At 51.9% G+C, this 22,048-nt stretch overlaps 8 protein-coding genes across 8 annotated transcripts; 4 read left to right on the top strand and 4 right to left on the bottom strand.

The window, feature by feature from the left end:
• Window positions 1–1,976: 1,976 nt before the first annotated feature.
• On the bottom strand, window positions 1,977–3,104 carry CORC01_02968 (uncharacterized protein; the record flags this gene model as incomplete). Its single annotated transcript, XM_022614618.1, has 1 exon — window positions 1,977–3,104. One exon carries the CDS (start codon window positions 3,102–3,104, stop codon window positions 1,977–1,979), a length of 1,128 nt encoding a protein of 375 aa, XP_022478919.1.
• Window positions 3,105–4,994: 1,890 nt separating this feature from the next.
• CORC01_02967 (uncharacterized protein) lies at window positions 4,995–6,601 on the top strand (the record flags this gene model as incomplete). The annotated part of the gene is made up of 2 exons (XM_022614617.1): window positions 4,995–6,419; window positions 6,500–6,601. 2 exons carry the CDS (start codon window positions 4,995–4,997, stop codon window positions 6,599–6,601), a joined length of 1,527 nt encoding a protein of 508 aa, XP_022478918.1.
• Window positions 6,602–8,087: 1,486 nt separating this feature from the next.
• Window positions 8,088–9,008, top strand: CORC01_02966 (uncharacterized protein; the record flags this gene model as incomplete). The annotated part of the gene is made up of 1 exon (XM_022614616.1): window positions 8,088–9,008. One exon carries the CDS (start codon window positions 8,088–8,090, stop codon window positions 9,006–9,008), a length of 921 nt encoding a protein of 306 aa, XP_022478917.1.
• An 858-nt stretch (window positions 9,009–9,866) lies between these two features.
• Window positions 9,867–10,520, top strand: CORC01_02965 (uncharacterized protein; the record flags this gene model as incomplete). The annotated part of the gene is made up of 2 exons (XM_022614615.1): window positions 9,867–10,370; window positions 10,440–10,520. The coding sequence occupies 2 exons, from the start codon at window positions 9,867–9,869 to the stop codon at window positions 10,518–10,520; spliced, it is 585 nt and encodes a 194-aa protein (XP_022478916.1).
• Window positions 10,521–11,815: 1,295 nt separating this feature from the next.
• On the bottom strand, window positions 11,816–13,281 carry CORC01_02964 (acyl-CoA dehydrogenase domain-containing protein; the record flags this gene model as incomplete). The annotated part of the gene is made up of 4 exons (XM_022614614.1): window positions 11,816–12,226; window positions 12,287–12,395; window positions 12,454–12,927; window positions 12,980–13,281. The coding sequence occupies 4 exons, from the start codon at window positions 13,279–13,281 to the stop codon at window positions 11,816–11,818; spliced, it is 1,296 nt and encodes a 431-aa protein (XP_022478915.1).
• Window positions 13,282–14,358: 1,077 nt separating this feature from the next.
• CORC01_02963 (uncharacterized protein) lies at window positions 14,359–15,363 on the bottom strand (the record flags this gene model as incomplete). The annotated part of the gene is made up of 5 exons (XM_022614613.1): window positions 14,359–14,463; window positions 14,519–14,712; window positions 14,775–14,885; window positions 14,946–15,141; window positions 15,220–15,363. The coding sequence occupies 5 exons, from the start codon at window positions 15,361–15,363 to the stop codon at window positions 14,359–14,361; spliced, it is 750 nt and encodes a 249-aa protein (XP_022478914.1).
• Window positions 15,364–16,285: 922 nt separating this feature from the next.
• On the top strand, window positions 16,286–17,506 carry CORC01_02962 (methanesulfonate monooxygenase; the record flags this gene model as incomplete). Its single annotated transcript, XM_022614612.1, has 2 exons — window positions 16,286–16,338; window positions 16,387–17,506. The coding sequence occupies 2 exons, from the start codon at window positions 16,286–16,288 to the stop codon at window positions 17,504–17,506; spliced, it is 1,173 nt and encodes a 390-aa protein (XP_022478913.1).
• A 186-nt stretch (window positions 17,507–17,692) lies between these two features.
• Window positions 17,693–19,498, bottom strand: CORC01_02961 (cytochrome P450; the record flags this gene model as incomplete). The annotated part of the gene is made up of 4 exons (XM_022614611.1): window positions 17,693–18,101; window positions 18,152–18,233; window positions 18,300–19,031; window positions 19,090–19,498. The coding sequence occupies 4 exons, from the start codon at window positions 19,496–19,498 to the stop codon at window positions 17,693–17,695; spliced, it is 1,632 nt and encodes a 543-aa protein (XP_022478912.1).
• Between the last annotated feature and the right edge of the window lie 2,550 nt (window positions 19,499–22,048).

Genomic DNA, 22,048 nt, shown 5'->3' with positions numbered 1-22,048 from the left:
ACCTGATCACTAGCCTGCCAGTTTCTATTGCATTCTCCATCCAGTTGATGGCGATTAATATCATCAGGTATGCCGTTGGGAGTTGACAGCAGGGTAGTATACAAGACTTGGTCTGCTGGTCTTAAACCGTTTCGCAAGTTTTTTTTTTCATTTTCATGAATACCCCTGAGCCCTCGCCAAATAACTCAATTCTTCCCAAGACGTCCATCCGGGGCGGGGGCCGAGGTGGCCCAATCTCGGGGGATGCAAACGCCCGGACGAGTAAACAAGGGCAACTTCAAGAAGACATTCAGTCCAGGTAATGGATTGGTTTGAAGCGTGTTAGCCAAGCTTTTTTGTACTTGATTTCCTTGGAGTTCCTAGCAATATCCATGGATATGAATAAGAAATACCACATCAGTTTAATCATGGGCCATACTCGGTTCGTCCAACGTATACTGGCCAAGACACGGAGTTTGGTACGAATTTGGATGCTTGAATGCTTGGATAATGAAGTAGGGGAGTCTTCCTCGAAATGGATCGTCATGGTCGTGGCTCTCTTACTGAAAGGTAGCCTCCGAGATAAGTTGACGATGGCGGTCAACAGTTATTTGCGAGATTGCTCACGGCTCCTCATCTGACGGACTTGAATCGGGTCGTTCTTTTTGGTGCAGTGTAGCCAGTTCAAAGCATTCCTTTCGTTACCGGTCAACAGATCACCTGACCCAACTCACATTACCAAGAAGAAAGTCAACTTTAAACCAACTCCCCTCACCCTCGCCACGAATCGCAAAAGAAACCGTGCCTGGCGAAGCGAAACCACGGCGAAAGGATTCTTCTCCCATCGCCGCTGCCACTCCTAGCGGCATTGATAGCCACATCGGCAACCGGAAAGCTAATAACATGGCCGAATCAGCATATGGCGTCTTGTCTCCCAAGCATCGGTGGTACACCAAGATTCACGAGGACCTCCTCCGCAACGAATGCGGCTACAATGGCACTTCACATCACCTCCGGTCAACTCGCCCCAAGAGCCTGCATACTGTTGAATCAAACACAAGCTCACACTCAAAACAGCAACTGGGACGAGCAAGCAGACCAATCCCTCCACCCTATCCAAAACCGCCCTTAGTTTGGGACAACACTTCCTCCTCTTCCCCCTGTCAAAGCCCACAGTAACCTAGAACAAGTGAACCAAAACACGACGAGCCCTCCAAACCCTTCGATGGTGCGACCATGCCCGCTTCCCCCTCGACCCCATCTTCCACCTCCACCACACAATCTTTGACCGCCTCTGGAGGGAGTGGCAGGCCCCCCCCCCCCCGGCAGGCTCTACGCAATGGGTGGAACCAAAGTCTCGTCCGCCCAAATTTTGCCCAACGCGCGCAGCACCAGACTTTGTCCTAGGATACGTTCGTTCCCTACTTTGGCGACCGTGGCGGCACCGTCACGACCCTGGAGCACGTCTTGTGGATGCCCGGGTCGGCGGAGCACGGACATATACGAGGAAAATATTTGGTCAGAGTATGTTTAATGTGGGTTAAATTAACAGGGCGAACGCGTTGGGAATGATGGGGTAACGATATTAAAGCAGGGCCAAATTACTTTCGAGTGAGATATGCCGCCCTGCTACTCGGGAGGCCCTGAAGAAGACGACCGGGAAACCACCTGGAAAGAGCCTACAAAGAGTGTTGTTGAATATGAAACATTTGGTATGATGTTTTTTTTGAGGAGTAACAAATACATAAGGCCTTTGAAGCCCGATCAGAAAGTTGCCGCCGAAAGAGATATGATGGTCGGTTATCTGGAGTTCATCCGACAACCTGCTTCTCCCAATATCAATTATGGTTTCCATTAACCTCCGGCTTTGACAAAAAGATTCCTCGTACAGGCCGCAGCCCTCCACGCCATACAGTTAAGACCATCCATATCGATACACCAGCAAAACATACCGTCATACACACGAGTTCCAAGCAACACATGGTGATCATGTACGTTTACCAACAGAGGGTGGCAAAGGTACAATTACTCTCAATGACGATTTGGTTGTATGTGGGGTACAGAACATCAAATGCCGAGGCTATGGCCGTGTTGTAATTGTCGTCAAACTTGGTGGTGTTACACTCACTGCAGTGGATACCCATGCCAGGTGCCGACCACTTCATCTCGTAACCAATGAAGCCCTTGAGTTCTCCAGTGGCCATATCGTGCGCAGTGAGGTTGAAGGTTGTAGGTAGGGTGAGGGTGTCGTCAGAGGTATCATTGGCAAAGGGGGCTGGCCCGTGGTTGTAGACGAAGTAGCCATCAGAGCCAGGGAGGGTGCCAAGATTCTTGAGGACATTGAAGAAGACAGGCAGGAAGTTGAGGGGAGTAGCGTTGGTGCCTTGACAGTGTGCCGTGACGGTCGAGTTGAGAAGATTCGAAAAGGGGTAAGGATTACAAAAGCCGTCCGTTGTGAATAGGATACTGCTCAGGAAATGACCAATGGTGCCGTACCAGATGGCAGGGCGGGGGCTGACCTCGACTTTGACACTGAGAGTTCTGCCGTCCGCAGAAGAGTTGTTGGGACCATTTGTGGAGGCGGTACCGTTGTCTGTGGGTACAAAGACGCCGGGAATCCTGGCCCAAGGAGTCGGACCATTCTCGAGGTGGTTGCAGACGAAAGCTGAAACGCAGGTAGAGTTGCCGGAAGCACTCATACTGATAGGTCGTCCGCGGTAGGTGTAGCACCAGAGAGTGGTACCGCCGTCCTTGGTACTCATGGCCTTGCCGGCACGCAACAGTTCTGGGGTGCCGTCTTCGATCCACGCAGACCAGGTATCACCGTTGGGAAAGGTGGCAGAGGCACCCTCATAGTTCCAGGGGTATTTGCCGTCATTGTAGGGCATCTCGATAACCATATCAGGAGGGGCGGGGTCAGTCTCGGCCGGGGTCGACCAGATGGTGCCTTTGTACCAATTCATTTGGCGAGAGGTGGACCAGGTTAGGTTCTCGGGGTTGGCACCGATACCGCAGTCAGCCAGAACCAGGTTCTGGTCAACGTTGGTGTGGGCGAGATGGTGCAGCTTGAGAGAATTCAGGGAAGACATGGCCGTAAGGGCCTTGAGCGCGCGAGAGAAGGTCATTCTGCTGAAAGGGTAGAGCCAAGGTAAAAACGGGCCAAAGGACAGAACCAAAAAAAACGAGGGTTGAAATTTCAAGGTGATGAGGTGGCGGTCCAAGATTTGTGGTGTTTTTGAGGTCTTGAAGAAGAGTCTGAAGAGATCCGACGGAGATGGACGCCGCCGATGGGAGGGTATGGTAAGAGTGGCAGAAGCAGGCGAAGTGAGCAGCTCTCTCTGAAGACGGAAAGAAGACACGATGGTGTGAAACCATTTCTTGCCACATGTCGATGTTTGAGCTTTATTGGTTCCTGCCACAATTGAGGATGACGGGGAGGTAGAAACGGGATGTGTAAGTCAACAAGTTGTGATGGAGTGGCAAGTTCCTTTACGTTATGATGCATAAGAGCAGGAAGGGGGGCAGAGGGGAAGATGGAGGCTATCCTTCCTTCAGGGAGAAATGCTACCATTGTCCTCGATTTCCTCCTGCCGCAACAGATGAAGGGCCGCTATAGTAATGCTTCACATGGGGCCCGGGCAGCCACGGTGACGTTGCCAGACGTGCTACCAGAAAGGGCAGGCCATGGGTGCGTGATCGTGACGACGAGCAGCTTGCCGAGCACTGTCCCTTCCATCCGTGGCTACTCGGAAGCATGGATATTGGTCATCACGCTTCATCGTCTGAGCACTTTCTTCGAGTGATTCGGTTTCCTATTCCGGCCATGCACGAGATGACACTCAGGATGAACCCTTGGTATTGAAACTGGAAACGGCACATCCCTGCACTACCAGAAAGTTCCTCAAAGCTTCCGTGACACATGGGATGCCGGGACTTCCCTCTACTCATGATGGGCGGACCAGTTGATGGCATTTACGGTTGGAGTCTCAACAGGGATGAACCTTGGCGACTAGAAGATCCTCCTTTGATGCTGTCGTTAACCCATCGAGGGAGGTGGCCGTCTGTTCAGGGGACCTGGGCAGAGGATAGTACTGGAAGGATGGGAAAAGAAGACATCTGAACTGTAGTCCTGCCAACACATTAACAATATCAAACAAAGTTCGTCTCATGAAGCAGAAGTGTAAGTATGGAAATTTATAACCCAAGGCGCAGAGGTCAAGCAAGATGCCCAGTCTGCAAACGCTTACGACCAATAAACGCATCGGGTTGCCGGGGATCACCCATCAGCACCGCACAGACTCCACTGAAGCGGTCCGGGGGTGCTACCCAAGACCCCCAGGGACCCCCAAAGACCCCTAAAAATAAAGCCAAGCCGCATCGAGCGTGGACCGACCTGCACCTCTGGTCCTCTGCCCACCAGGGAGCAAATAGTTCGTTGCATGGAGTTGTGGCTCCCCCGCTCCATTCCGCTCCATTCCTCTTTCATCGCGCTCACCTCGATCAGAGACAGAGACAACGCCCACGCCCATGCAGCTCAGCCGCACTGCAGCTCAATCCAGTCTAGCCGGCTGTTGGACTGGACCGCCTATTCGTACATTACCTCCGTTTACCTTGCTCAGGTGCAATGCTATTATCAAAGCCATGTCGCAGGAAAACTACGCCTTGCGCCACGTTCGCTCCCCTCCCACCCTTTCTCTCTCTGCGCGACGATGCCGTGTTGCCATGGGGAGCAACCTTGACGCGGCGATGACCCTTCGTCAATCTATCTGACAACCCGATCGTCGAATCGTCATTCTGATATTCGGACGACAACGATATTCGCGCGGTAGGGCCAGTGTCAAAGACTCCGAACATCGGACTTCTCCCATCGGACATCTCCCAACGGGTTTGCTGGCTAGCTCTGGCAAACAGCCTGCGACCCTGCCTGGAATCCTTTGCCGGGGATTCGACCCAAAAAATCAAGGCTTTACGACTTCACCTCTCCCCGATCCGAGAACGTTTATCGCCTCGACATCATGGCGGGCCTTCCCCCTGGCTGGGAATGGGACTATGATGGCTCCCGTTGGTTCTACCGCTACAAGCCCAACGGCCACGTCCAATTCCACTTCCCGAAAGAGGGCGACGAGTTCCCAGATTTCGTCGACTGCTTTTCACCAGCGCCCGAGCTTGCCCCCGAAGAGAAACTTGAGAGCCAGCAACAGCTCAAAAGACGAACCACGGCCGATGCTGATCCTGCATTCAAGATGCGCGCTACCGGCGGACCCATGACCGAGTTTGGTATGAGTCGAAGTGGTTTCGGAGGGCCTATGGTCAATGACGATGACGACAGCGACGGCTTCTTCTTCCAGCCCGAGAACTTCATGTATCTCGGTCCGGGTGCCTATGACGATATCAGTCCGGAAGCCGGCGAGGACGAGCGAGAGGAGGTATTGGGCAAGGCGGACATTGGTGAAGGCGGCGGAGGCAGCAATAAAAAGGGGCACACAATGCTCGATGTTGCCAGTGTGAAGTCGGGGGTATCACCTTTACAAAGCGAGAACAATACTCCCTCCATCGTCAACAGTGTTCCTGTGCGAGGTGCTGAAGGTGGATCAGAGGTACCGGCAGAGATGGTCCCCGCGGAACAGCCTTTCAGTATCAACCCAATTGGCGGTCCCGACCCCAATCAGGACGTACCGACTTCTCCTGGTGTTCCTCTCCTCGACTCAGTTGAAAAGCCCCGGCAAGGATCCTCAGCGAACTTCCAGCGACCGCCGTGGGACCCGGTGGGAATCATGGCCGAGATGGCAACGGAGCACACAGCGCCGGCTCACATCGAGACCCATCCAGATCCGGTAGAGATGGCCGACACCGCCGTATTGGCGCCTATCGAAACGAACTTTGCCGACCTGGGCATTGCCGAATTACCAGAGCGGACAAGTCCGGCGGAAGCAAGGCCGCCGCCAGCCCTGTCTGCTCACGACCTGCTGCACCGGACGGATATGAGCGACGAAGCGCTTTATGGCGCTACCTTTGGGACTGGATCTAGGCCTCAGAATTCGTCACCTTCTCGAAAATCTCAGCTATCCCAGGGACCTCGACCTCGACCCGAAACGGCTGCTGGGATCTCGACCCCTGACCACTCTCTGCCAGAGGTGGTGTCTCAGCCGGCGCCGCAGCCAACGCAAAGCCCCTCGTCAAACACTAGCGGAAGTGGTCTCTTCAACATCAAAAGAAAACCTTCGAAGTCGGCTGGCAAGCAGACTCAGTACCAACCCTATGTGCCTGGGGCAGCCAGTAACATATCTTCGGAGCAGTCAAGCACGACTGACTACAAGCGCCGAGAGCATCGAAACTCGCTGGCAAGGGATGGGTCGTTGATGATGGGACCACGATCCAAATTTGATCAAACAAGTATGCCGTCTATTCTCAAGCCTCCTCAGCTACCGCCCAAAGTTCCTGTAGAGTCGCCTGAGAGTCCAAGTCCTCTTGCCAGTGGCGGATGGGCTCCTAACGCAGTTAGCAAAACTTCGGGCTCCAGCTCGCCGGGACCTCTGCAACATTTTCCGTCGGTGCTAAAGCCGGCAAGAGGGCAGCCTCAAAACCGAGCTCAGGAGCACTCACCTCCGCACTCAGCATCTGAAGAGAGTTCGAGCTTTACTGGGCAATCTTCCTGGGCCCCTCATCCCTCAGCACAACGTGCGACTCAGTCTTCTTCCGACAAAGGGAGAGGGAAGGACATACATTACGCCGCTTTTCAACCAGAACCCGCCAGTCAACAGAAACCCCAATCTTCGTATCCTGTCCAGTCCCCAACATCTCAAAAACCCACCACGGTTCCACAGTCGTCTTTGGATCGCTATGGCCCTGACGTCCAACGATCCGCAACGACACCTTTTCAGTCATCGCAAGACCAATATCAAATGGCAAGGGAAGGTGACCGACTGCCTATAACAACCACCCCACCTGCACCCGTCTTTTTGCAGCGTCCGCGAGCTCAGAGTGATTTTCACCAACAAGTTTCTAGCGTTCAACAACGGACGTCGGTAGAACTCCCTCCGCACTCCACGCAAAGGTCAATACCGGATGGGGAACGACCTAGGCAAACGTCGTACGCTTCAAGTGAAGTCTCGTCCCTTGGGCCTCCAACAGGCAGCCAGTCATCCGTACCCCTCCAAACCCCGTCACCACTGGAGAGCGACGGAAGACGCCCCTCTTCCGGCTTCTTCCGTGGGACGAACTCAAATTCATACACATCACAGTCAGGTGCTGGATTCGGTGCTGTAGGCTCAAGGCCAGCATCAACTTCCGGTTCCTCTCATGCAGTGATGCCACAGGACAGTGCCCGGCAAGCTTATAGAGTCACAGAGAGCCAGGTACCTCCAGCTCGACCAGGAAAACTCCCAGTGTCGTCATCGGTGGCCAAATTCCATTCAGATCTCGTCGTGGAGTCGCAGACCTCTGGCGGAGTTCATCCTCCATCGTCGAATCGCCGCCATTCTCTACCACCTAGTAAAATGGCGGGCCAAGTGACGATGCAAGAGTCTCAACCACAGCCGGAAAGGTACGAGTTGTCCGACCATAATGAAGGCCAAGTGCGGCCTCCCTTCGACTCGGTTCATTGGGAGACGAGCGGGACTAGTGCTGCTGAGGCTGCCCATGGCATTTCGAGGCCACATTCGGTACATCCTATGGGCATACAATCAGGACAGGGCTTGCCTTCACGATCCAATCCCTCATCTGTATCAAATCTACCGTACCCAACTGAGGAAAATCGTCAGACCGTGAAGTTGGCAAATCTCCCGTCACGTCCTACAGTGACTCTTCCTTCGCAACAAGCTCTTGGTCCAATGAGCCCTTCCACGCCTATAAGATCTCCCGGTCATCTACTTCACCCTATTCACGAGCACAATGAGATCGAAAATGTGATGGCCGCGGCTTCTACTACTTGCAGAGGCCAAAATCACCCAGATGTCCGAGAGTATCCTTCAGAATCGAGCTCACAATTATCCTGCGCCCCTCATCCAGCATACTCCCCAGTGTTGGCAAATCCTCTTTCACACCAGTCTGTCAATACTACAGGTCTACCTCAGTCAAATGCAATACGCCCTGAATCAACTCCGCCGATCATGCAACATCCAATAAAAGAAAGGGACAAGGGGGGCTGGCTTTCCAAGTTCAAGAAAGGAGCCTCCAACAAGCCCTCGGTTCTTCAGAAAGCGCCGCCGCCACAACAGATTATTCAAAGAGTTCAACAGTCGTTGCAAGCCGCACCTCCACCACAAGGTTTCATGCCAGGAGTGTCAGGAGATCGAATGACTCCTGGCGTATCAGCAGATCAAAGATCAGACTGGCAAGCGATGACAGTTACATCTGGGGCAGCGAATGCAGCCCCCGAGATCCAATACAGGCCACTTGTCCCGTCAAGCAAGCCAATACCTTTGGATAATCAGGCCATTGCTACAAACACTGGTGGTGTCCAGCAAGCATCAATCAGCCAGAATCCCTTGGCTCAGGGCAATACGTCCATACCTACTGGACCACTGCCTCGCCCTGCTTTCACAGCCCAGCAGCAATATGGTACCGGAGAACTGGCCCAACAACATTCAGCCAGTGTGCCGCCTGGTTGCTTGGTCTCGCATACAGGGTCACCAATGGACCAGGCGGGAGATAATTTATCAGACGCTGCTTCCGTTTCAACCATGGATGTATCTGAAGCTCAAGCACAACCGGTCATGAGACCGCAGCTGGTGACAGTCGAGAGGCATGCTGCTGTTCAGTCAATCAGGGAACAACGCGTGCCTCAAAGTGCTGGTCATATCGCACATCTGCCCCAGCCGCCCTCCGAAGGGCGCCCTCTCGATGGCAAGGATGCGTTTCGGGACAGCGAGCTGGTTGTCCCACCCTTGTTTTCGAAGTCTCAGACCAAGACGACTGTCAGCGCATTATCTGTAAATGAAGGCCCTGTTGTTCAGAATAAGTGGGCGAAGAAATCCGCCGTAGACTATTCCGGGGATGATTGGGGCGATGACCCATGGGAACAACAGTAAATACGAAGACGAACTCTAGCTATTCATGCTGAACTACACTATTCTACACTGCAATTTTTTCGCTTGAGTGAGGGACTCTAGTCGCATGCAACCCACAGGTACCAACACCAATCTGAACTTTTGTTGATTCAACCAATCAGACCGACCACTGAAATCTCCGAAGCCAAGAGGCATGGCGAAGAGAAAGTGATGTAAGCACAGCCCAACTCAAACAGGCTTGGCCATTTGGATGTGGCGGGGAGCAGCGATGAGCGGGTGCATTCGGATACGGACTAAGGGGGACTTGATAAGCCGAAATAATATTCATTTCGGGTATGTTTGGTAGGAATCTGACCAAGAAAGTGTAGCAGATGAAAAGGATGGCAGGTTGTTAAGAATCGAGGAGATGCTCTGTCACAGACGGGAAATTCTGGCTGATGCTGCGCTGGCTTTTGTTAGTCATGTACGCTGATCAGTTTCAAAGAGTCCTCAAGGCCATTGCTCAGGTGTCTGAACTGTTTTCTTTCATAGAAGACTCGCCCTTGTTTGTTGACTAGAGGACTCGCCTCTTGTCTTTGGTCATAATCAGTGACGAGCCCATGTAAGTTCGTTGCCATTGTTCTTTGGAGTGTCAGCTTTGACTTCAACTTTGCCAAATGACTTTAAACTCACTGTGATCAAGATCGAGAGAATACATAAAACGATCTGCCAGGCGGTGATTCTCACTTTTCATGGCCACAAACAACCATCATCATCAACGTGACGCAGCATCTCGTCAACAACAACACAACTTTCAAGGTTCCGTACAGGCCACAGCCCCTATTACCGCTGACACACAATAGTCACAAACTCGAAATCTAGGCAGTAGCAACCGCAACGATGTCCTCCGAGCCTTTCCAGCTCGAAAGACACATTCGCGAACTGCTGATCCAGGTCTACCACCGCCCCGAAGTGTATGATTGGAATGACGTTCAAATAGCCACGTTGAGTGCTCTCGGGGATATCACCGCCGACCTCTGTCAGCAGCAGGCGGAGAGAGAGTTGGAAGATGAACGCATGCAAATTGACCAACCAGAAGGCGCCCAGAATTCAGAGTTGGAAGAGGATTCGGATTCGGATGACTCTAGCCGACCCGAGAACGATCATAACCCCGAGGGCGGCTCGTCTACTACCTCTGGCTCCACCTCCTCACGAGAGTCTAAAACAAGCTCGGGTTCCGAGCCCAGTTACAGGCCTCGCAACGGTCAAGGAGGTAAGAAGGCCAGACCCCCTGCCGGCGGAAAGGTGCTGAATGGCCGTGTCCTGAGCCTCGAGGAACGTCGTGTGTGGCGATGCGCATTAGGATGCAACAAGGGATATACGACAAAGGGTCGCCTTACCACGGTAAGTGGTTTTCCGTAGCTCCTGGATGTCCAGTCATTTTGAAGGAACGGTAGCTAACCGCGTTTATAGCATTACAGAGACGAGCATGTCGGATGGAGGGACATGGGGCTGCCTCCCGGCCAATCCCTTTATCCTCCCGGTCTGAAATAAAGAAATTAGCTGGTGGGGTTTCGTTCTGGGTAGGAGAGGTTTGTTAGTGGCTTTGCCGGTAAGAGCCCACAAGGGTTTGTCTAGGCGTTTTCTGACTTTGGCGTTCAAATCCCGGATCTCTCATGTCATTATTTGAGGTTAGGAAAAAGGCTGGTTCTCTTAAGTCCATGTCCTCTGTGAGTCAATGTTGGGTCAAAGGTATTCGAATAGTTGGTATATCCAGAAAGTTTTGCGAGCATTTTTTTTTTAACCAGAAGTTTAATCTTCTCTCGCGTGATCAAAAGATTAATGAAAATTCCGTTTGCTACGATTTGATGCTCTTCTCTTGAACTTTCCCTGCATTATAGTAGGTGCCAATATGTGTCAGCAAGGGGTTGACCACAATACTCGGGTGAGTGCGCAACAGTCCCTCCGATCGCTGCTTCTAGAGACATTATAACTCTAGCCGACGCCTTTGACCAGAACCAGTGTGACGAGGTGATGGTGGACCGTTCAAGAGTCCTAGAGCCACAGAGTATATCAAGGGTGACATAGGCGTCTATTCGTCGATGCCATCCTACCGTCCCGTTGAAACAAACCGTCAAAGTGGGATATCCCGCTAGCTTGCCTGATGACAGGACCACCGATTCATCCTAGACTCGGGATCTAATGGCCTTGGCCCACCAAGAAATGACATGTTGGCAACTTGGCATTCGGCAGTCGAGGTTGATGTCGGTCTTCTTCCGGCACCATTTCTTCTGGGTACCATGAGCAACTGGTCCGTTGAACCCTTCCAAACCTTCCAGTCTGATGAATGGTACCAAGGCTGGTGAGAAATCTTGCAGCTCTGTCCCTCTCAATAACGAGTTTGTCAGGCCAAGCGAAAAAATTGACTATTAATGGCACAGTCTTCTTTGCCTAATGCTCGGCTAACTTCGTGGTAGAGGCTACAGCGCAATAATGGACTTTGAAGTTGTAGCGATTGCCTGCATGGCTGTCTATGTGGTCGGCTGCGTGATGGCGAACAAAAATCGAGACGCAAAGGTGGTCACGCATGTGCGTGTTTCTGCAGAAGACCAGCCCGGAAACCTGACATCCTATGTGAGAATGGGATGCAGATACGTCTACTGAGTTGTCTGTAGGGATTGAGAAGGGGTTCGTCGTTGGCCCATCCCAAGCTCGTCTCGTGGCTCGAGAATTAGCCGTCAAATTTGAGACATGTTATAGCAAGCGTACTAATAAACGAGAAAACACTACTTTGAATAGAACCTTGGACACTAATCTCTTCATTCAAGTTCTTCTGCTTTCGTGCGATTCTACGTGTACCACGTGGGTTCGGGAATCTCGCCCAGCAGTTGATACCTCCCAAGCTCACGGTTCTTGTAAGCCACTGGATCATGCAGGCTGTGTGTTCTGATATCCCTCCAAAACCTGTCGAGGCCGACCTTGGTTCCGGTAGCCTTGGCGCCAGTCACCTCAAAGATACCAGAGGTTACCCGCAGTCCCGTATCAGTCGCCGTAATCTTGACGCTGGCAACCCACTCCGCTGCCTCTCCTCGAGCCTTTGCAGTGACCTTTGCCCTGGTGGCTGGATCTCCCGAGTACTTGTACAATGCGTCAATCTCGAGACCTGCCTTGTCGGCGAGTGCGTCGGCTGCACGAAGATGAGCTAGGAAGTTGCCGTACGTGGACAAGATGTAAAACTCATCCTCGGCTTTTTCCTTGTCCTACAACCCAGTATTAGCAGTCTAGTCAAACAGAACAAGTAGTCTTGTTGCAGCACTTACATCGCCACCGAAGGGCCAAGCGCGGGTGTTCTTCCTTGTGTAGGCCGACGCAAAGTCCAGTGCACCCCAGGCAATGCCGATGTAGAAGTTGCTGAAAACAAGTTGAATCCTGTTTTACAATGTAAGCTTGAAGCCTGTAGTTTTTACAATGTGTATGGTTATCCTACGTAGGGAGAAGCAGACTGGCAAAAGGAATCTTGAGGATGGAGGGGTCCGGCTTCTTCTCCGTCACATTCCATCCTAGTGCATCGGACCAGGGCGCAGTAACGTTCTCAATCTTGACGCTTCCCGACTCGCTCAAACGCAGGCCAACGTTATCCCAGTTGTGAGAAAAGATGATGCCCGGTTGATTAGTCTTCACCAAGGCATACAAGTGGTCTTCGGTGCCTTCAAGAACACCCTCGAGGACAGTCAAGTCGGAGATGACTCCGCCGGTGTTGAAGTTCTTGAAGCCGTTGAATACAACATTATCACCGTCTGACGTGATCTTGTGATCGCTGTCGCGGGGATTCACCGCACCACCGACGAAGTAGTTGTTGGAGATGATGAGATCCTGAGTCCGGTCTGCTTGCTCGGAGCTGCCGATGACATTGGCTGTCGTTGACCAGAGCAAGTGATACCCGAGAAGCATACCAATTGATCTGAGCCAGTCAATTATAACAATTCTCATTTTGTCACTTGGGTCGAACTCACCCATCTCCCTTGGCAACCTCGCGAATCACCTTGTAGCCGACGCTCCACGGCTGTTCACCGCCGCCATATTTCTTCCATCCCAGGACCTTGAGGAGGCCCGAATGCTTCAGCAGCGCAATTTCAGCTCGAGGTGACTTGTTCTCCCTCTCACGTTGCGCAGCGTCCACGGCTAGCACACTTGCAACGTCTCGAGCTCTCTGAAGCCATGCGGCTTCGTCTGTTGGAAGTGCTGACCACTTCTGCTGGTACTCGTCGTAGACTTTGGGGTCCGTTGCGGGAACCGTATGGGCGTTGCTGCTCATTTTGTACGAGTTTTGAATCAAGGCTATACAGTGAGTACTCCTCGAGAACTTGCTTCCTCTGTGATGAAAATTACTAAAAGATCTCAAATGGAAAAGGTTCCAAAATCAGGTTGTTTGAAGGACAAAGCTGCGATCACCACAACGTAATGAAGACCCCAAATTGGAACTCTTTTCCAGTTGCTCCGCGGTGCCAGAATGCGCAAACTAATGGCTAAATACGCCCAACATCACCCTGCCGTACCGCCTCAGTAATCGAACGGCTCGCCAATACGCGCATGTCGGACCACCTTCAGCAGTGACGCGACGGTCCACAGCTATGTTGCGATATGTCGCAATCGCAACCACTGGGAATACGCGGATGCAGGTAACTTTACCCCTCCGAATCTGGCCCCCAACCCCATGCCGATAGATAACGCGGCATGCACGGACAGAGTCACATTACAAGCTCGACTGAAGATATCCATGTGCACTCTTCTCCATAGATACTTTTCGTGATTGTGCAGATATTCTGTTTGATGTTGAAAGTATCAGCATGACGGCAGCACCTCTGGATGAGTTATATGAGCCTATGAGGAGGCCTGGAGGGGTAACACGAGGATGGCACCATACACGCTATTCTTCAGCAATCGAGGCATACCTTCACACCCCACCATTCAAGGTTCATTTTATAAGTGCTTCATTCAATTGAGTTTCGGAAACTATGAACTCCGCCCACCTATGGGAATCGCTAGTGACACGAATCCAAATGGCCGTAGAACACGGGGGGGCAAAAAGTCTGGTGTATTCCCACTCTGCCTACTCTTTTCGCCCTTTCAAGTCGTTGGCTCCGAACGAAGTCTGATACTTTGACATTTGGGAATAAGACGGAAAGTACCTACTTCATGGAGATTCAGGAATTTTACGATTATCAGCAAGTTCGCATGTTATCTTGCTACTAATTATACATATTTTGCGATCTTCCACAGTCCAGTCGCAACGACTCCCCTTCTGACCCTGCCTTCAATGTAGTCATGCTGAATACACCTGACAATTCCATATTCCGATGTATATAAAACGCATAATTTCTCTACAATAATGCTACTCGGTCTTCTTGCGGGTCTTGGGGAAATACTGGGATGTATCTCCCAACGGCAACTCTATCAGAGAATCCTTCAGCAAGAGATGGAAAGTCAAGTACCTGAGCTATGTTAGCCAAGTTCAGCCATTGTTGAGGCCTTTGAAATACTCGCCATCCAACCAGTCCAGCAAGAAAGGCGAAAACGCCGCCACTCTTCTTCAACCCAATCGAGGCAGTGTGATGACCATCCGCAGCGGCAAAGTAGCTAGCAGCAACCAGTACAAAGCACAGCTCGACGAAGATAAAGATGAGGATATAAACAACGTTTGTCGGGATGGTGGCGACTAGGTAGGCTAAGACGAAAACGCTCCAAACTGATTGAAACCCATCGCATTAGTCTTCATCAGCTTACACAACAACCAACGATATAACTTACTGATCATGAAGAATCCCAGAGCATTGTTCAACTGCCGAGTATCATTACCGTACGCTGCCGCAACCCCAAAGGACGGAGTCAAGATGGCACCGTAACCTGCGTAGAAGAGGCCTATGCATTTGATGTTAGTCATGGCAGATGGCTTCAGCCATTCCATGGCAGCACGCTTACCAAAAGCACTGAAGACGCTGTATCCAAAGCCATTTCCGCCAGTAAGCTCCCACTGCGCAGAGATCACTAGGCCGAAGGCAGCCAGGAAGAAGAAGTTTGCGATATAGACGTTGGTTGTGGTCACTCCCCGCCACTCCATCAAGCTGAGGGAAAGCGTTGTCAATGTTGTCGCGAAGGCTCCGATAGGGAGCGAGGTCTACAGACATTTTGATCAGTAATCGTATACGAATTAAGACAGTTTCGTCGCGGATGATTAGAGAATCATGATACTCACTGCCGCTGTAGGAAGGGGTCTTGGTGCAGTAAATCGAGGACCACGAGTCTGAACCGTCTCAAACCTCTCAAACGTCGGCCCCGGCTTCATAGACTCTATCCCATTCTCGCTGACCCCGTTTGGGGCGGAAGAGGAGATTGACATTGTGATTCAAATATACGATTCGATGGGAAAATGAAAATCTGGATAAGAGAGACTAATGACAGCGCAAGAGCTGGAATACAGGGCTACAACGCAAAACTGCAACAGTATATCTTTCTCTCGGATCCTTCAGCAGATAAACAAAAGAGAACTTGGCCGCCAACCCGATGACACGGCCCCGGAGTCTCGACTAGCTTTCCGATATTTGCTCCATCCTTGTCCATCTCAACGAGAACTCGGAGCTCAGAGTCGTCTCAATCAATAGATCCAGATTAAAGTTCGCAGATCTGGGTGCAATCCCACATCGCGCCATATTGGGGTGGATGGAGTTATGAGAACGTGGGGAAACCCCCGGTCAACTGGCATCTGATGATCTCGTCATTGGGTTAATAATGGTGCAATTGCCTCACATGGAAAGTTCGGTTGAGCGACTTAGCACACAACCCTTCCCCTCAGCACCGCTTGGTTCATCAAGTGCCGTGATTGGCCCCGACTGCATCAATCTGAATTTCGGTATGCGTCGTGATGTGGTATTTTGAAATCATGTCAGAGCTAGGCATAGCTTCTTTGATGTTGTCAAATCAACAGAACCTTCTCCGCGGCGCCGATCGCGAAATATCGCGCAGGACGCGACAGCAAGCAAGGAGCTATATCCTAGATGATGCAAGTTCATGGTTTAATATACAACCTATTTCATTTGCTCTCCTGCCAATGATGTCATGTTACCACCCTTGATAGCAGCCATCAAGAAGCTCTCCTTTTCCTCTCATCCATCTTTGTCGCCTCCTTGATCATTATTAACGCTGGGCTCCAACTGCGCCATTATAGGTCTGAAACGCATGCCTTCACACATCTCTTTTCGAAATTGAGACAGACTATTCAGACCAACTAACCATCCTGCGATTCACATTCAGCCTCAGTGATAATGACTGCGCAACCACACCCCCTTAACACCGACCCGGAGAGGTTGCTTTTCGCGTACGTATCCCTTTCTCAAATCGTTCGGAGAAATGACTGATTTCATAGTTACTGGGTACCAAACGTGTCAGGCGGCCTAATCATCAGCAAGATCCCCCAGAGGACAAACTGGGATTTGGCTAGCAACGTCAAGTATGCCAAGGCGGCGGAGCAAGCTGGTATCGAATACGGCCTGACACAAATCCGCTTCACATCCGGATACGGTGCCGCAAATCAACATGAGTCGGTTTCCTTCTCGCAAGCAATTCTCCAAGCAACAGATACAGTCAAGATCATTGCTGCCATCCTTCCTGGACCCTGGAACCCCACGACGGTGGCGAAGCAGATCGCCAGCATCGACCACTACAGCAATGGTCGCATCGCCGTGAACATCGTAAGCGGCTGGTTCAAGGGCGAGTTCACGGCCATCGGCGAGTGGTGGCTGGAGCACGCCGAGCGATACCGCCGTAGCAACGAGTTCATCCGCTGTCTCAAGGGCATCTGGACCGCGCCCGAAGATACGGGCTTCACCTTTGGCGGCGACTTTTACCGCTACAGAAACTACGTGCTCAACCCCAAGCCGCTCCAGAAGCCCCATCCCGAGATTTTCCAGGGCGGCAACAGCGACGATGCCAGGAACAACGGCGCCGAGGTCAGCGACTGGTACTTCATGAACGGCAATGACCTCGACGGTTTCCGCAACCAGATTGCAGACGTCAAGGCCCGCGCGGCAAAGGTCGGCCGCGAAGACCAAGTGCGCTTCGCAGTCAACGGCTTCGTCATTGTCCGCGAGACGGAGGAGGAGGCCGTTCGCGTGTTGCAGGAGATCCAGGGCAAGGCGGACAAGGAGGCCGTCGAAGCGTTCCGGGCCTCGGTGCAACAGGCCGGCGCCAGCACATCCAACAAGACGGGCATGTGGGCCGACAGCAAGTTTGATGACTTGGTGCAGTACAACGACGGCTTCAAGACCAAGCTGATCGGGACCAAGGAGCAGGTCGCTGAGCGGCTTGTCTTGTTGAAGAGTTTGGGCGTGAACCTGGTGCTAACGGCCTTTTTGCACTATGATGAGGAGATTGAGCAGTTTGGACGGGAGGTGCTTCCTCTGGTCAGGCAGTATGAGAAAGAGGGCCGTGGCAAGAATGCAGACTTTGAGATTGTGAGGACTGGAGACGTGTACCGTAAGAAGTAGCGCCAATATACCAACATGAAATGGATGCGTTGCATTCGTGACAAACAAATGATGTGGCCTCAAATTCCACCTGTATAATGCAATCTTGGTAGGGAAACATGTTGATCGAGGATTCGTCCCATTGCCTAGCTACAAAAGGTTGACGAAATGAAATCTTCCAGACTGCATTCATACACTAAGACCACATCAGACTTTCAAGGTATCTCTGACGGCATTGTACCCCTCGAAGACATCCTTAGCTCTTTCAGGACTTCTGACCTTGAACTGCATGGGGAATGGCAAAGGCTCTAGAATCACGTTGGAATTCGTGGCCTGCGTGTCAAATGTCACATCCTCGCCGGTGGCGGGGCATTTCTTGAGGCTCATGTCGAAAGCCCAGCATACGCTTGCTCCGGCGACAAACATCTCGTCGTCTACCAGGTTCTGACCCATACAAGTCCGTCGACCCCAGCCAAACGTATGCATGCCCATTCCCTCGCGGAAGTTCGGGTACCGGCTGAGCGGCTCCTGATACGTGGGGAAGCTGGGATCCAAGTAGCGATCCGGGCGGTAGTGTTCTGGGTCAGGGTACTTTTCTGGGACACGGTTGATATTCCTGAAGTCGTCAGCGAAAGCTTGGTAAAAGATCGGCGTGGGGGACTGTACCATTCGCAGGCAAGGATGATGGTGCCTTTTTCAATCTTCACCCCCTGGAACTCGGAATCCTGCTCGCATTGATGGGGAACCCCTAATCATTCGTTGTCAGTATTCAGATCCGAAATCCAATTTGTCGCCCCTGCACAGGAGTACCTACCGAGAGGTACGCCGGATCTCCACCGAAGGGTTTCTTTCAAGCAAGCTCTGACGGTTGGGAGTTCGGCAAAGTCATCACGGTTCGGCATTCTGTCACCACAGACCCGGTCAATCTCCTCTTGGCACTTCTTCAACCACACGGGATGAAGCGCCATGCACATCAAGAAGAACTGCATGGGCCCAGAGATGGTGACCACACCAACAAGGCACTGGAAGCCAAGCATGCAGGCCGCAAAGTCTTCGTCCTTTTCGTCCTGCTTGAGGGTCTCGTTTCCACTCTTCTGCAGCTGGTCAAAGTACCGGTAGGTCCACGTGTCCGACGGCAAGTCACCTCTGAGGTATCTTGCCTTGGCCAGCCGGAACGTCTTCAACCACCAAGCGCGCTGATTCTTCTCTCGATTGACTTCATATTTGCGCCAAGGATTGTAACGGACGAGATCTGCAATGTGCCACAATGGTGTCACGGTGTTGACGATGGGACCAGAGATGGACATCCTTGTCAGTGTTTCAATAGCACTGTCGCCGTATGCTCGGCCTTGTGTTGAATCATCCCAAGCTAGGCGGCTGATGATGCGGCCTGTCAGCTCGCGGGTGTTTCCGTGGAACTTCTCTGGGTCAAGAATGAGGGTCACCAGCCAGCGCTTAACCTCGTTCTCGATGTGTCCATAGAAGTGGTGTTGATGAGCAGCCGCCATAGCCGCATGAACCCATTTTCTTTGGTACTTCCAAGTGTCTGTGAAACCAAATGAGCTTCAGCGTTTATCATCCATCAGGCTTGATTCTTCACTCACCGTGGCGGTCCATCAATGCAGAGTATGCCGGGCCCAATTTGTGGTCAATAAGCGCCCTGATCTGGGGTCTTCCAGCAAACTTGTTGCCATCTTTGATGAGAAGATCTTGAGCCATGCCCTCGTCAGAAATAATCACAAACTTCTGACCAAGCATGCTGGTTTGGTATATTGGCCCAAACTCGTCCGCCCATTCTTTGAGCTTGAGCCACATGGCAAACCTGGGCAAATCATGGACACGGCCAATGATGGGATATTGCTTGGGACCAAGGAACTTTGCAAGAGTTTTGGATGTCTTGCCACCCGTGAAGGCTTTTGTGGACCATCCTGTAAAACGCCGGAATGAAGAGAAGAGAAAGCCAGGCACCACCAGGATGCCAAGGTAAAGTAGGATCAGGGCAAAGCTCTCCATAATGAGGCTCTATGTGCTAGCCAAGGGATAGGAAGGTGGCAATGGGTGTTCTAGAGAGCCAGGGAAAGAAAGTGTGGACAGCGAAAGGGTGGTATTGCAGATAGATATACTATCCGAGAACCAGTTGATCACCGCGACTGCAGGTAGGGCTGGCATACTCCCGAGAGCTTTAAGGCGGTTCGAGACCGTCCAAAGTCTCTTCTCGTGAACGAAGAAGGGGACAGGTTGTTTTCGGGATCCCCAGCTGAAGTGCGGGCAGACAATAAATGGGAGTGTTTCTGCTGTTCATCAAGCCGGAGACCGCATCTTCGCGATTGTTACACGACACAATGTGTACATTAGGTCTACTCGGAACACCTTGGACGGACAGCGAAATCTGCTGGTTGTCTGCTTTTGGCCCATCATGACACAAAGCTGGACGCGTGAAGTCCGAAGCAGAATGAGCCACGGGCCCATAGGATGAAGATCCCTCGCCGGTGTGCTTCCTCCCGCCCATCGAGGATACTGCCAAATGCTGTCTTCGCTTGAGAACTTCGCCAAGTTCGTCACTGGCTTGTCCGATCTGGCAAATAGACGCCGTGAAAGGCACATCGGACATTCCTGTGTGAGCGAAAATGGCAGCCTATTAACGTGCACATGGTCATCCCTAAGGTGAATCGTTGGGTGTGAATATGTCTCAAGACCCCGTTGACAGGCGGATTCCGATGAGAGACCTGCAGGATTTCCAAGCAGGGATAAAGTAGATGCCTGCACTGCCTGCCTTGCCACAGCCGTTCTCACCTAGCCTCCTTGACACCATGCAGAGGTGCGTCAAAGGTCTGGCCAACTATTCCATCACCACATTGTTTCTCTGTGATCAATTTCGGTATCTATATTTTGATAACTAGAACCACTTGATTAGAGCATGATATTGATTCCATCGAATCAACTTGTACCAGATTAGTCCGCGCGCGGGGGGGAACGAGCCATCTGGAGCGCGGGTATGCATCATAAGGGCTTATTATGTGCACCACATTCCGATGTGATGTGCCTATTGTCTCATTCCAGTGAGGAATTTAAGACGAACCTGCACCGTTGACGCAGTGAGATGCGAGATTGGCCATTGGTGTTCTTAAACAGACGGGCACTCTCAAAGCCCTGCTGACATGCAGCCATAGCGTCCCTTTGCCCGCGGGGCAACGATTACCGTAAGCTACGTCTGAACAGGTGGGGGTCACTTTTTCCATATTGCCCATTGGGCAGTGCGGAAAATAGTCCGAATACGTCAGATGCCAGCTCGCGTGCCAGTCGTTAAGCATATCGGATGACATCGAATCCTACGAGATCGCGAGATGGGACGAACAGACTAGCTTCGGAAGCCTACCCGCGTGGGCGCGCATCAGGCAGCGGCTCATAGTTGGTTAGGTACTTTACCAAGACGAGGCAGAAGGAGGCGGCTGCAAGGGGGCCATACACCCCCATCAGCCAGCCTAGGTTGGTTGGGTCGAGGTCATTGGAATGGCCGGGCCCGGACTGGAAACTGGGGAAGTCCGGAGAAGTGGAACCTCAACGTTCGTGGGCGAGACTTTGACAGCGGGATTGCACCATTGGTTGGTTCATGGGCCTGTCTCTATCCTCGATTATAGACGATGTCTCAAAGCCACTCTCAACTTCGTACGAGAAGTCTCAATTCTCGCGATCCTTGCTTTTGCATTGGGCATTCCCCGAGACGGCTAGCCACTGGAGTTGATCTCCGCCATCATGTCTTGTCGGTGTTGCCTAGGCTCGTAAGTACTTTTCTGGAATGAATTGAAATAATTACAGCACGAGGCTGGGCTTTTCGGTACTAGTTCTGTGGAGTAGCACTATGTCTGTTAGACGTGATTTGGGTCATTCCTGAGATGCCATGTATGTCTTGATATCAAACAGGGCTTAGCCACGTGAGAACCTGAACCGCATTCGACTCGTGTTCAATCTGTCCACCGTCTGTGACAGGAGGCTTGCATGTAGGAACCACCACTGCGCTACAAAGAGAACGGTCACAGTCTCTAGTCGGTCGGCTTAGGTTTAACCCTCCAAGTCCAAATTCACTGCCTGATGTCTCCCTCCACGGACCTTACCTGCACATCGAAGCCGGCCTGGGTCACACAGAGGTCAGCCTCATGGCGCTTCATGACATGCAGATAGAATGCCTAGCAAGGATATGGCGACTCACAAAGTCTACGAATCATATCCCTCTTGAGTATCTCAAGATGACAAGCAGGGACCATGTACCAGGGGTATCTTTGTCAAGGAAGCAAGCCATGCAATGGACTCATGTAGTCTTGCGTCGGCAGTGGGCGAAATCCCTTTCGACTCTTTCCTCGCTGTGACACAAGACACACATGGATTGAATTTTCTCCAACTAAACGGGCGAGTGTGTTTGCCGAAACATGCTTCCGAAGGCGTTCAGAAGTGGAAGAAATCTTGAGGATCCAAGAGCCGGCCATTCGCCACCAGCCTTTGCAGTCTGATTCCACCGGTATTTTTCGGCTATGATTCCAGCTCTCTCGGAACCGTCGGGCCAGAAAC

This window comes from Colletotrichum orchidophilum, assembly GCF_001831195.1.
Source record: "Colletotrichum orchidophilum strain IMI 309357 chromosome Unknown Scaffold_17.1, whole genome shotgun sequence".
In the NCBI taxonomy this organism is placed as follows: domain Eukaryota; kingdom Fungi; phylum Ascomycota; class Sordariomycetes; order Glomerellales; family Glomerellaceae; genus Colletotrichum; species Colletotrichum orchidophilum.
Note: the sequence above shows the minus strand (reverse complement) of the source record. Positions and strands in the feature narration are given on the sequence as shown.